At 41.0% G+C, this 11,924-nt stretch overlaps 1 protein-coding gene across 1 annotated transcript; it reads left to right on the top strand.

The window, feature by feature from the left end:
- Positions 1–9,247: 9,247 nt before the first annotated feature.
- On the top strand, positions 9,248–9,748 carry LOC129719860 (uncharacterized). The gene has a single exon (XM_055671276.1). The coding sequence runs from the start codon at positions 9,248–9,250 to the stop codon at positions 9,746–9,748; it is 501 nt and encodes a 166-aa protein (XP_055527251.1).
- Positions 9,749–11,924: the final 2,176 nt, after the last annotated feature.

Here is an 11,924-nt window from a genome sequence, read left to right as displayed (position 1 = left end):
GTATCTTGGCCGAATCCGGCAGGTTTTTCATCAAATTAAATTTGATCCTGTCCGGTCCTGGAGCCTTGTTCCTGCAAGACGCGAGGGCAATTGAAAATTCCAGCATTGAAAATTCTGGTTCTTCAATCGCTGTTGTGTCTCTGAATTTCTGCTGTGATGGGACAGCATCTGGGCATACCTTTTTCGCGAAATCATATATCCAACGTTCAGAGTATTCATTAGCCTCATTGTTGTCGGACCTATTGCGCATTTTCCAAGCCGTATACCAGAGGTAGCTCATAGAAGCATCTCTAGGTAACGTGCTTATGAAATTTTGCCAGTACGATCTTTTTTTCAGCTTGTGTAGTTTAGACTGTTTCAGTTCCAGCTCCCTAAACTGATCAAAAAGTTGAATGGAATGATCTTTCCTGAATGCTATGTATGCTGCTTTTAGAGTTTTTTTCATCTCGGTGCATTCTTTGTCCCACCATTGTTTGTTAGGACGAACTTTCAACTTGTTCTCAGGGGCGGGCCTCGTCTGAGATTGCAACACGCTATCTAAAACTAATGTTGCAAGGAAGTTGTATTCGTCGGATGGAGAAAGCTCTTCGTTTGTTTCGAGCCCCTGGGATATTATGTTTGAGAATTTTTCCCAATCAATATTCCGGGTGAGATCATACTCTACTTCGACTGTGGTAGCAGACTGGAGCCTGCTCATAATCGAAATACTTATTGGCAAATGGTCGCTACCATGGGGATCTTGAATAATCTCCCATTTACAATCCAAAGCTATTGAGGAGGAACACATAGACAAGTCTAAAGTGCTCTCTCGTACTGGAGGCCTTGCTATTCTTGTAGCTAGCCCAGGTATATTCAATAGGGTCATATCGAACTCGTCTAGTAAGCTTTCAATAAGAATAGCCCGGCTATCATCTCCAGGTGCTCCCCACGCCATACCGTGAGAATTGAAGTCTCCCAAAAGAAGGCGTGGTGTCGGAAGCAGTTCCGTTATTTGTGTTAGCTGCAGCCGATTAATATTAGCTCTGGGTGGAATGTAGATTGATGCGACAGTGAGGCTCTCACCAGTAATTGTTATATGGCAAGCAACAATTTCTATACCATCAATTGCTGGAAGAGGAATTCGGAAGAATGTGTAGCATTTCTTGATACCAAGGAGCACTCCGCCATAAGAGTTTCCGCGGTCTAAACGGACGATATTGAAGTTTTGAACTGTTAGTGTTGTATCAGTTGATAACCAAGTTTCCGATAGCGCGAAAATATCGCATTTGCTATCGTGAAGCAGGAGTTTAAATTTATCTAGTTTGGGAACCAAGCTTCGACAGTTCCATTGAATGATCCTTGTTGTACATTCGTCACTTCTGTTGTCTGGTTTAGACATCGAAGGATACGAACGCGAGGAGGGGCCATTTGGTGCTTAGTTGCTTACCCAACATGCAAATTGTTGGAAGCCAAGCCGAAAAGCCACTTTTAAGAGCATCGGATAGACCAAAAGTGGTGAATATCCATTCAACAATCATTTTGAATGAAATACGTCCATCAGAAGACGGTATTTCTGGTTCCGATGACAACTTAGCTGTGGGAGCAGCTCGTTTCCCTGGGAGTTTGGGAAATTCTTTGTCGCAATCAACCTTAAAACCTGGTGGTGGCGCTTTAGCATTTTGCTCAAGGGTGGGACCACGTGGGGTATCATTACGCGTCTTCTTCTGCTCCTTTCTAGGGAGTTTAGGAGAAGATGCACTTGGCCGTTTTCGCACAGCTCCGGTTGACGGCAGAGGTTGATAGTCCTCTTCATCATCATTGGAATCAACGTTCTCCAAACTGGAGTAACGATTTTCCTCCTGCTGTAACGCAGTCTTCAGCATCTGTGCGAAGGACTGCTTACTGCGTAGTTTGGTCGATTTTTTTAGTGCGTCAGAGCGTTGTTTGTATTTTGCACAAGTTTCAATTTTGTGTGGGTCGCCACCACATAGAGAGCATTTTGCCTCCTGTTCGCTACAAGCGTGGTTACTTTCTTTAGTTTCCCCACACTTGCAGCATTTAGTTTTGTTGCTGCAGTAGGTTTTTGTGTGCCCTAGCTGCAGACAATTTGTACACGACATGACTTTTGGGATGAAAAGTCGTACCGGTAATCGAAGCTTGTACAGCTCGAAGAAATCGGGGAGCACTTTTTCTTCGAAAGTTACTCTAAAAGAGTCATTCGGGGAGTAGTTACCGATGTTGTTCTTAGAGTACATTCTCCTGCACTCTAGAATTTTGATTTTCGGAAGATTTGGATTTTTAAAATACCCAAATCCTTTCATAACTTCTTCCTCTGTGAGATCGGGTTCTGTTATTACGCCCTCGATCTCGATTGCGCGTGCCGGAATATATACCCGGTATTCAATTGTAAAGTTTTGATCTTCGACGACCGCATTTGCATGTCCGAGATCAGAAAAAGTCGCTTTTAATTTATCAGCTTTGACTTTATAAACCTCAATCAAGCTGCTGTATTTTGTGCGCAGAGCTTTACAGATCTGCACAACCTTGAGGGGTTTGTTTTTTGGCCGGAAAAATACTACCCAGCGGAGCCCGGGTTGACCCTCCTGGTACTTTTTAACCCGCGTTGACGCACCAGTGGGTGTAGTAACCAAAGCTGTTTTGCGAGGTCTTTTGCGCTTTTTCACAACGCCAAAGAACTCACCATTGTTATTTTCGGGTATTTCCGAAAAGTCCATCCCGGACTCATCCACTTCAGAGGAAGATGAAAGGTCCGGGGTGATAGACAGTCCACCTACCGCCATTTACGGTCGTGAACTGTCTGTTCTCAAATGTTATCAAATGCACAGTTTCAATATGAATGTAAAAGTAATCACTTTATATAAAGAAAGAAATACAATGAGGGATCGGAATTTATATATATGTAAATATAAAATACTGCAGAATGTGTGAATGAATGTATATAAAGGAATGAGAGAGAGAATGAGAGCACTTATCTTGTATGTAGATGTAATTCGCTTGCACCGGTCGCGTTGCCGCTGCACTGAATGAACGCTGAGCGGCAGCGCCCCTTACTTTCCTTTGTTGGGGTTCCACCCCAGTTGAGTCGACCTTCACTGCTGCGGGACGGGCAATTTGAAGTCGAACCAGCGCGACACCTTTCAGCATTCGCGCCAAAAACAACCACGCCGCCACTACCACTACTGCGCAGGCGAGCACTAAAACAAAACGGTATATGTATGAGCGTTAGCTGTAGAGCACACACGAAAATCAACTTCCCTGTACGGCAGCCGACTAAGCAATGTCCTTTTTGTTGTTTACGTTAGTAAAAGGCGAAACTTGACTTCATCTTGATGAATGGGCGGATTCAAAGTTGCCAACAAAATAAACATTAAAAGCAAAGGGCGTATTCCAATACAACAACGTAAACACGGCGTATAGTAAAGGGCGATACTGTCGAGCAAATCAAAATAAGGCGCATAGTAAAGGGCGATACTGTCGAGCAAATCAAAATAAGGCGCATAGTAAAGGGCGATACTGTCGAGCAGATCTTAATAAGGCGCAAAATAAAGGGCGATACTTTCGAGCAGATCGAAAAAGTTGCATAGTAAAGGGCGAAACTATAAATTCTCGAATATACAATGTAAAGCGACTGAAATTCAAGTTAAAGGTTTACCATGTACAAAGCTAGAACAATAGGGTGTTTTAGAGGTATGTATATTATTTTTTCTTTTGATAAGAAATGTCAAGAGAAATACATATTCTACTGACTGTTCTTGATTTAAACAGCAGAACTATTGAAAAAATCGATTTCGAATTTTAACAATTGTAAGTGGTTTTAAGACATACCCTACCGTCAAGAAATCATGGCACAGGGAGGCCAGGTCATTTTTTAAATATCTTTACACTACACAAAACAATATCTTTATGCTTAGGAAATCTGTAAACACGGTACCCATGGAAGCTATGCTTTGCCTACTACCTCTACATCTTCATGTGAAAAAGGAAGCAGAGCTTGGCGCTCTAAGGTTGCAAAGGAGGAAAACTATACTTGGAGGGGACCAAATCGGCCACCTTCGCATACTTAGGGAGTTCAAACTAACTCCGCTATTAATCACAGTCTCCGACTGGATGGACGTTAGGACCAACATGGATATTCCATATAGAGTGATTGAAACAAACCGCTCTATGTGGAACAATGGAGGGCCTAATCTTCAACCTGACATCGTCAGTTTTTATACGGACGGCTCGAAAATGGGATCCCTAACGGGATCTGGTATATACGGACCCGGTATCAGGGAAACGTTTTCCCTGGGAAAATGGCCTACCGTTTTTCAAGCAGAGGTATATGCTATATATATCTGCGCAAAAATATGTCTGCAACGCAACTACAGACATGCGAAAATCGGTATATTCTCGGACAGTCAAGCAGCACTACTAGCACTTAAGTCCGTCAAATGTGCTTCCAAACTTGTTTCCCGACAGAATTCAGTTTTTCTGTTTTGGGTGCCCGGACACTGCGGAGTCGAGGGTAATGAACACGCTGACTACCTAGCAAGACAGGGATCAGCTCAGCGGTTTATTGGCCCCGAGCCGTTTCTGGGTACGTCCATTTCCACTATCAAAAGCGAACTACTAATTTGGGAAGGGCTAGAAAGAGTATCCCAGTTTATCTATCCGAACCCTGGAACCGCCAGAAAGCTACTTAGTCTAAATCGTAGTGACCTACGGATAATCACGGGACTTCTCACCGGACACTGTCCCGCTTTTTATCATTTAAAGAAAATCGGCGTAGTGTTGAACGACACCTGCCGATTCTGCAAATCTGAACCAGAGAGTTCAGAGCATTTGCTTTGCTCTTACGAAGCTCTTGCTTCCTCTAGGTACAACTTCTTAGGAAGCTACCTTTTAACTCCATACCAAGTGTGGAGCTCTAATCCCAAACAGGTAATTAGTTTCATCAACTATGTTGTACCTAATTGGGGTACAGGTTTACAACAAAACAGTTCTACTCCATCAATGAGCAATCCGTAACCTGTGCACAGCAATCGGGGCCCGCCACAAAAGACAATCAGCAAGAATGTCGCAGTGGCATTTCAGTAAATCAGGGTTATATTTTCCACAAGTCAGCAGCAGAAATGTCACTTTGCTTACTATCAGGGTTATATTCCCCAGAAGCCAGCAACAGCAATGTCACTCTGTGCACTACTTGCCAGTTAGTGAAAATTTGAAACAAGTATAATTTTTCAATTTCAAAATCAAATAAAACTCATAGAGATTTAAAACAAATTACGTAATGCCTACTGTAAGGTCGGTTATCTATTAGTATAAGAAAAAGCAGGTATTTTTTTTCAAATTGAAACCCCCTATTTTGCTTTTATTAGAGTATTTGGATGACATATAAATTTTTCCACCGTTATTTAGGATTTGAATTTGTGATTGAAAACTTTGTTTGTCTTATTTGAGTTTTGTAGTCATTGTAAGATTCGCCCTATTCACGAAGTAGTCCGGATCTTGTTCTAGTCATCTTTGCATACATGAAATTACATGTTTGCTGCTAGCTGCTGCTATGAAACTGCCACAAGGCAAGTTCCTCCAGCCAAGACCGCGTCATAATTACAATTCCCTGAAGAGAACTATTATACGTTACTCAGAACAGTTTTATTATGAGAGGGACTTTTTTTTGTTAGGATGAAAGTCAGCAAGGGTACTATAGAATTCAGCTTGAAGGAAGGGTATGTAGTGGCGAGCCTGAAAATGAACCCATGTTAAATTCCTTTGACAACCAAATGGCCTGATTCTACTAAGATTCGAACCCACGACCACTCGCTTATCAAAGCGGACTCTGTAACCTTGCGGCTACGAAGCTCTTTGATTTATTTGTTTACTGTTAATCCTAGACGTAAACTAGTTTTTTGTTAATTTTTCAAAGTTTATGTAGTTTTATTATCAAAATTAGATTCATTTGTATTAATTTTTACTCAATTTTGAGTTTTTAAGAATATTTTACATATTAAATTTCAATTCTTTTATCTATTTTTTGATAATTTTTTACTTTCTATTTTCTCCTTATTCATATAAGAATTTTTTTTATGTTCCTTTCTCTTATTTTATGAATTAATTCTGGAACGTCTATTGATTACTTGCGACGTTTCAGCTTTAGATAAGTCATATTTTAAATAAAAAAAAATCTCTTATAAATAGAGGAATTAAAAATGATATATAATCGATTTCGATCTATATATGAGTACAGTGACGTTTCGATTATACCACAATCAAAAAAAAAAATTCGCGTCATATATTTGAAACATATTCATTTCATGTTATTTGCATGTGTATGTTCATATGTGTGTGAATGTTATGTTTCAAATGTTCGGTAGAATTGTACTGTTGGTTACTAAAAATTTATGATTTAGAGTGAAAAATAAGTCCAGCAGAAATTATCACAGTATACTTTTATCTAAAAATTGGAGTGTTCGTGAGAATCTATTTTAACAAGTAACAATTTCGAATGAGAAAGGCTGGGTCTCACTAGTTGGATTAGTTTGGGTTTTTATTATTAGAATAGTTCTCGCTCATTTAAAGTAACTGTTATACTTCAACCAAATTACAATTTGAATTTCTCGTATAAAAGTAGCCAAACCCCCTCGGTCCCTATTTGTCATTTTTCCATTCCTCGACCGTAAACATCGAATATCAGCAAGTGCGGCGCATTTCACGTACGAGTTGTCAATTCGGGCGGAGACGTCAACTCTGCCCAACACAGAAATCACGGTATATAATACTTGCACTGGCCAAGGACAGCTCTCTTTTACAATTTTAAAGTGTCCTCAAAACACCGTTCTACCTCAAGATCGATAAATCGTTGTCGTCATTACCAGCGCCTGTTAACTGGTAAAGTGAAGTGAACTCTATTAAAATTGCTGGGGGCATTCTGGTCAGTATCCTCGCCCGTAGACGCTACTCCGATCGGATCACCGGAACGGTACGTCAGTTGCCTCGTCTGGTGACGTCTGAGGTGGAGATTTTACGTCCGGACCGTTAGAACTTATCCACCATTTATTTAGAAGATAGATGTCAGCACCATCTGTAGGATTCGCCTCGGACAGATCGCCCGCCTGAACCTCGGCGAGATTACGCCAGCCGAGCTGCATTACCAGGCGTCGTCAACCAGGAACGTCTAAAGGTAAACGGAAGGCGGGGGCCTAGCGTAGTTGGTAACGTCTCCGCCAACCACGCTCGACGCCTGGGTTCGAATCCCAACGCCGGCATAGGTGTCGATAATTGTGAAGTGGCGTGATCCACTCACAACCAACCTAACTGGTCTAGATTCAATACTAGCCGAAACCGGGAGATTTTCTGAGGCGAAAAATCTCTGGGATCATGCCTTCCATCGCATGAGGAAGTAAAGCCGTTGGCACCGGTCCGTTAATCAACGGGTCGTAAGTTAGGGTCCTGGGTGGAGTCGCCTTCCCGGTGATTGGCACAGCAGTGGTGGAACTAGACCAAAGGAAAATAAGCGAGAATAAAAAAAAAAAAATAAACGGCGGCCCTCACGCTGCCACAACCGTGGACAACGATTCTACCAGTTTCAGGATGTCAGCAGATATCCTCGTTCAACCGGCCACTAGGGTGGTGCGTGGCGTCATCGGTGCAATCAGAGCCGTAGCTACTCCGTTTTGCGTGGTGGGGCACAAAAATTTCGCTGACGTTTTTTTTTTAAAGAAGTAATTTAAAAGTAATACATTTAGCTTGAATATACGAAAGCTAATCTAGAATATGTGAATAGTTAAAAAGTGTTCGCTTAAATTATACCTTTTAGAAAAATGTCGCTAGAGGCAATACAAACGCGTGGGGGGGGGGGGGGGGCGGTTAAGCCCCCCTAGTCCATTAGGTACCTACGGGCCTGAGTGCAATGTAAAGCGGTTCTAAAACCTTAAATATACTTTCCTAACAAATCCCCTCCAAGATTGTAATTTCAATGACTAATAGATTTGTGTATGTAATGAACATATTTTTAACGCTGATAACACTGTGCTACAAACGAAAAAAAAAAATGCAAGAACTTCTGAAGTGACCTAGTGTAGGTTGTAGGTCTTATTGAGTGTAACATTCGCTCATACTAGAAATTTTCCAAACACCCCCAAAATTGAATGTTATGGACAAAATACGGTTTTTTGGACCTCAGCGCATATAATTTTTTTAACTCAGTCTTTTATCAACCGATTTTCAATATTTAAGTAGTTTTAGAAAGGAGACAAATATAGCTTTCAAAATATATACAGGTTTTTGCTAATATCAATGAAACATGTTGAGTTATTTGAGTTTAAATTTAGTTTATTGGACTTTTTCATGCAATTTGTCTACTTAATTTGAAATTTGCCGTCTATTTTTGTAAAAAAACATACCACAAATACACTATGATTTTGAAAGTACATTAAATTCCGAATCAAATAAAAGTAGTTTTGTGGAAATCAGTTGATATTTGGCTAAGTTATATATTGTTTAAGAAAACCAGAATTTTTGGCTTCTATCGCACAATTATTTCACGGTGCTACAAATGATGAAAAAATGCAAGATCTTCTGATGAGACTCAGTGTGGATTGTAGCTTTAATCAAGTGTTACTTGCGCGTTTACTTGAAGTTTTTCAAATACCCCAAAAATTATACGTTATGGTCAAAACCCTGTATTTTTACCATAGCTCAATTTTTTTATGTTTAATTCGGTTATTTTTCATCCGAAGTTTTATATTTTGGCTGTTTTGGAAAGGCGCTAAATAGAGTATTTTCGATGTTTTGTGCAACGTAAGAACCGACGATCACATTATGCGACGCGACGCGAGACCAGACAAACAACACTTATTGTTCTTACAACATAAAAAACGCATTAAAAATTACCTTTAGTCGACCGGTTTCGGGCTGCTACCGCCCATCTTCGGGACTATGTCCAGACTAGTTGTTTTTTCTCTCCGTACGCTGTGGGCGTTCGAAGAGAGAAGAGATTTACTGCACTCTCAGTTTCGTCAGTCCGAATAAGCAGGATGTAACAGGGGGATCGTCTTCATTCATTAATCGTTCCTGTGAATTGCTAATGAAGTACGACTCCCATGCATTCAATTGAGATGCTTTCCTAACGTTTTAAATTAATTTCGCTTCTTTCCAATTGATCACGTGGTCACAACTGATTGCATGGGCGGCCATTGAATGGAAGGCCGCCTGCTTTTGACCGCCAAAGTGGTTCGAAGTGGCCCATCGCCTGTATAATATACCGATGGAAAACGCAGAGTTTGCCGAAGAAAAAGAGCATATTCACAAAGCGGCCGAAGTAAATGGCTACGAAGAAGGATTCGTGAATAAAATCCTACAAACACACCGACGCAAACGACATAGACGAATGTCAACAACGCTGCAACCAGAACGAGAAGAAATCAAAAGAGTCAGCCTGCCGTTCTACCCAAAGATTACCAACCCGATCAAAGCAACACTGAAACGGCAAGGGCTTCAGGTTGTACATAAAAGTGAAAACACATTACGTGATTTACTGTGCAATTTGAAGGACAAGGTTCCTCCAGATGAGAATTCAGGCATTTACAGGATACCTTACCAAAATTGCCCTTCAGTTTACATTGGACAAACTCGCCGTAAGGTTAAAGTGCGCTTGAAAGAACACAAAGCTGCCGTTGATAACGGAAAAATAAGCGAATCAAGTGTAGCCGCCCATGCAATCAGTTGTTACCACGTGATCAATTGGAAAGAAGCGAAATTAATTTAAAACGTTAGGAAAGCATCTCAATTGAATGCATGGGAGTCGTACTTCATTAGCAATTCACAGGAACGATTAATGAATGAAGACGATCCCCCTGTTACATCCTGCTTATTCGGACTGACGAAACTGAGAGTGCAGTAAATCTCTTCTCTCTTCGAACGCCCACAGCGTACGGAGAGAATAAACAACTAGTCTGGACATAGTCCCGAAGATGGGCGGTAGCAGCCCGAAACCGGTCGACTAAAGGTAATTTTTAATGCGTTTTTTATGTTGTAAGAACAATAAGTGTTGTTTGTCTGGTCTCGCGTCGCGTCGCATAATGTGATCGTCGGTTCTTACGTTGCACAAAACATCGAAAATACATTTTTTTTTTTTAAACTCTAATATTTATTTAGGCCCAACCGCAAAGCATAACGGGGCCGAATATCTTTTGGAGTAGGGAAAAGCCAGCTTGAGTAGAGCCTGTATCCCGACTGCTCCTCCTCAAACAGGCATAAAAACCCTCTCATCTTTTCTCTTTTATAAATACAATTTAAAAATACATATCATTTAAACCTACGGCTAACAATAACAATAATAAATAAAGTTCTTCTCTGTATGAGTAAATATCAATTCTTAATACTATTCGTTAAGGTGTGATGGTTCCTTATATCTTTAGAAATCAAAACTTATATCTATGTTTGGTGGATCATGTCTCTCAGAAAGAAGCGATGATTCATGTGTCTCTAAAAAGATCAATAAAAGAAAAAAAAAGGAACAGAATTAGTGTGAAACTGTTTGATGGAGGTTGTGTTGGAAAAATAAGAAGAAGAAGCAAGGAGATAATCAAATTAGATACTTGATATCTCTTAAAAAGTCATAAATAGGTATTACAAGCGCTGGGTTGCGGCTAGCAAGCGCATCCCGTACTTGCATTGTAAATGTCACTTTCTGTTTTCGGAGAGAATCAATAAGCTTGGTCCTTGCTCTGTGGTACTTAGGGCATACGAAGACTATATGATCTATATCTTCGTACCCTCCACATTCGCACAGATTACTATCGACTAAGTTTATTCGATAAAGGTGTGCGTTTGCAACATAGTGATTGGACATTAGGCGCGAAATAACTCGAATGAAATCTCGAGTTAAATCTAACCCTTTGAACCAAGCTTTTGTAGACACTTTGGGCGAAATCGAGTGCATCCATCGCCCAAGATCGTCTTTATCCCATTTTTCCTGCCAGTTTGCCAGGGCCAGTTGTCGAGGCAGGTGAAAATACTCGGTATAGATGATCGGTCTATCAAATATATCTCCTTCTATGGCACCCCTTTTCGCTAATAAATCAGCTTCTTCATTGCCTGGGATTGAGCAATGAGAGGGGACCCACACAAAGCAGATAATGAAAGACCGATCAACCAGCACTTCTAATATCCGTCTAATTTCCGGAAGGAAATAGGACGGGTGCTTGACCGGTTTAATCGATCGGAGAGCTTCGAAAGAACTGAGGCTGTCCGAGAAGATGAAATAATTGCCTGGTGTCTTGAGCTCGATAATTCGCAGCGAATTGTGTATGGCAGCTAATTCAGCTACATATATGGAGCAAGGCTGTGCCAGTTTGCGGGATATGTGATGATCTGTGTTAAAAACGCCATATCCGGATTGTCCATCCATCACAGAGCCGTCCGTGAAAAAGGAGTTCTGTACTGGGAGGTGGCCGAATTTTGCCGAAAATATTGATGGCACAACTGTTGGCTTAAGGTGTTCGGGAATTCCATGGATTTCTTGTTTCATCGTCAAATCAAATACAACAGAAGAATTGTTGAGCGATGTTGAAATCTCACGGGATGGAGCAACAACCGAAGGGTTTATCTCCATGGTCATGAACCGCTGGTATACTGACATACAGGGTTTCTGAACAACTTCCAAACACCTCTCATAGTTCTCGATTATCATTGGGTTTGCTATCTCCGATCTGATGAGGAAACGAAGAGCCAACTCGAATAGCCTCTCTTTGAGTGGTAGTACTCCCGCAATGACCTCTAGGGACATGGTATGTGTCGATTGCATGCAGCCTAGAGCGATACGCAAACAACGGTATTGTATCCTCTCTAGCTTCAGCATGTGTGAGGCTGCGACTCCTCTGAAGCATATGCTGCCGTATTCTATTACGGGGAGAATAGTGGTTTGGTAGAGTCGTATTAAG

This window comes from Wyeomyia smithii, chromosome 2 (assembly GCF_029784165.1).
Source record: "Wyeomyia smithii strain HCP4-BCI-WySm-NY-G18 chromosome 2, ASM2978416v1, whole genome shotgun sequence".
Lineage (NCBI taxonomy): Eukaryota > Metazoa > Arthropoda > Insecta > Diptera > Culicidae > Wyeomyia > Wyeomyia smithii.
This window is presented reverse-complemented; position numbering and strand designations above follow the sequence as displayed.

What these genes read in the sequence shown, in the direction of transcription:
- LOC129719860 (XM_055671276.1), top strand. Translation starts at nt 9,248, where the DNA reads ATGGAAAACGCAGAGTTTGCCGAAGAAAAAGAGCATATTCACAAAGCG.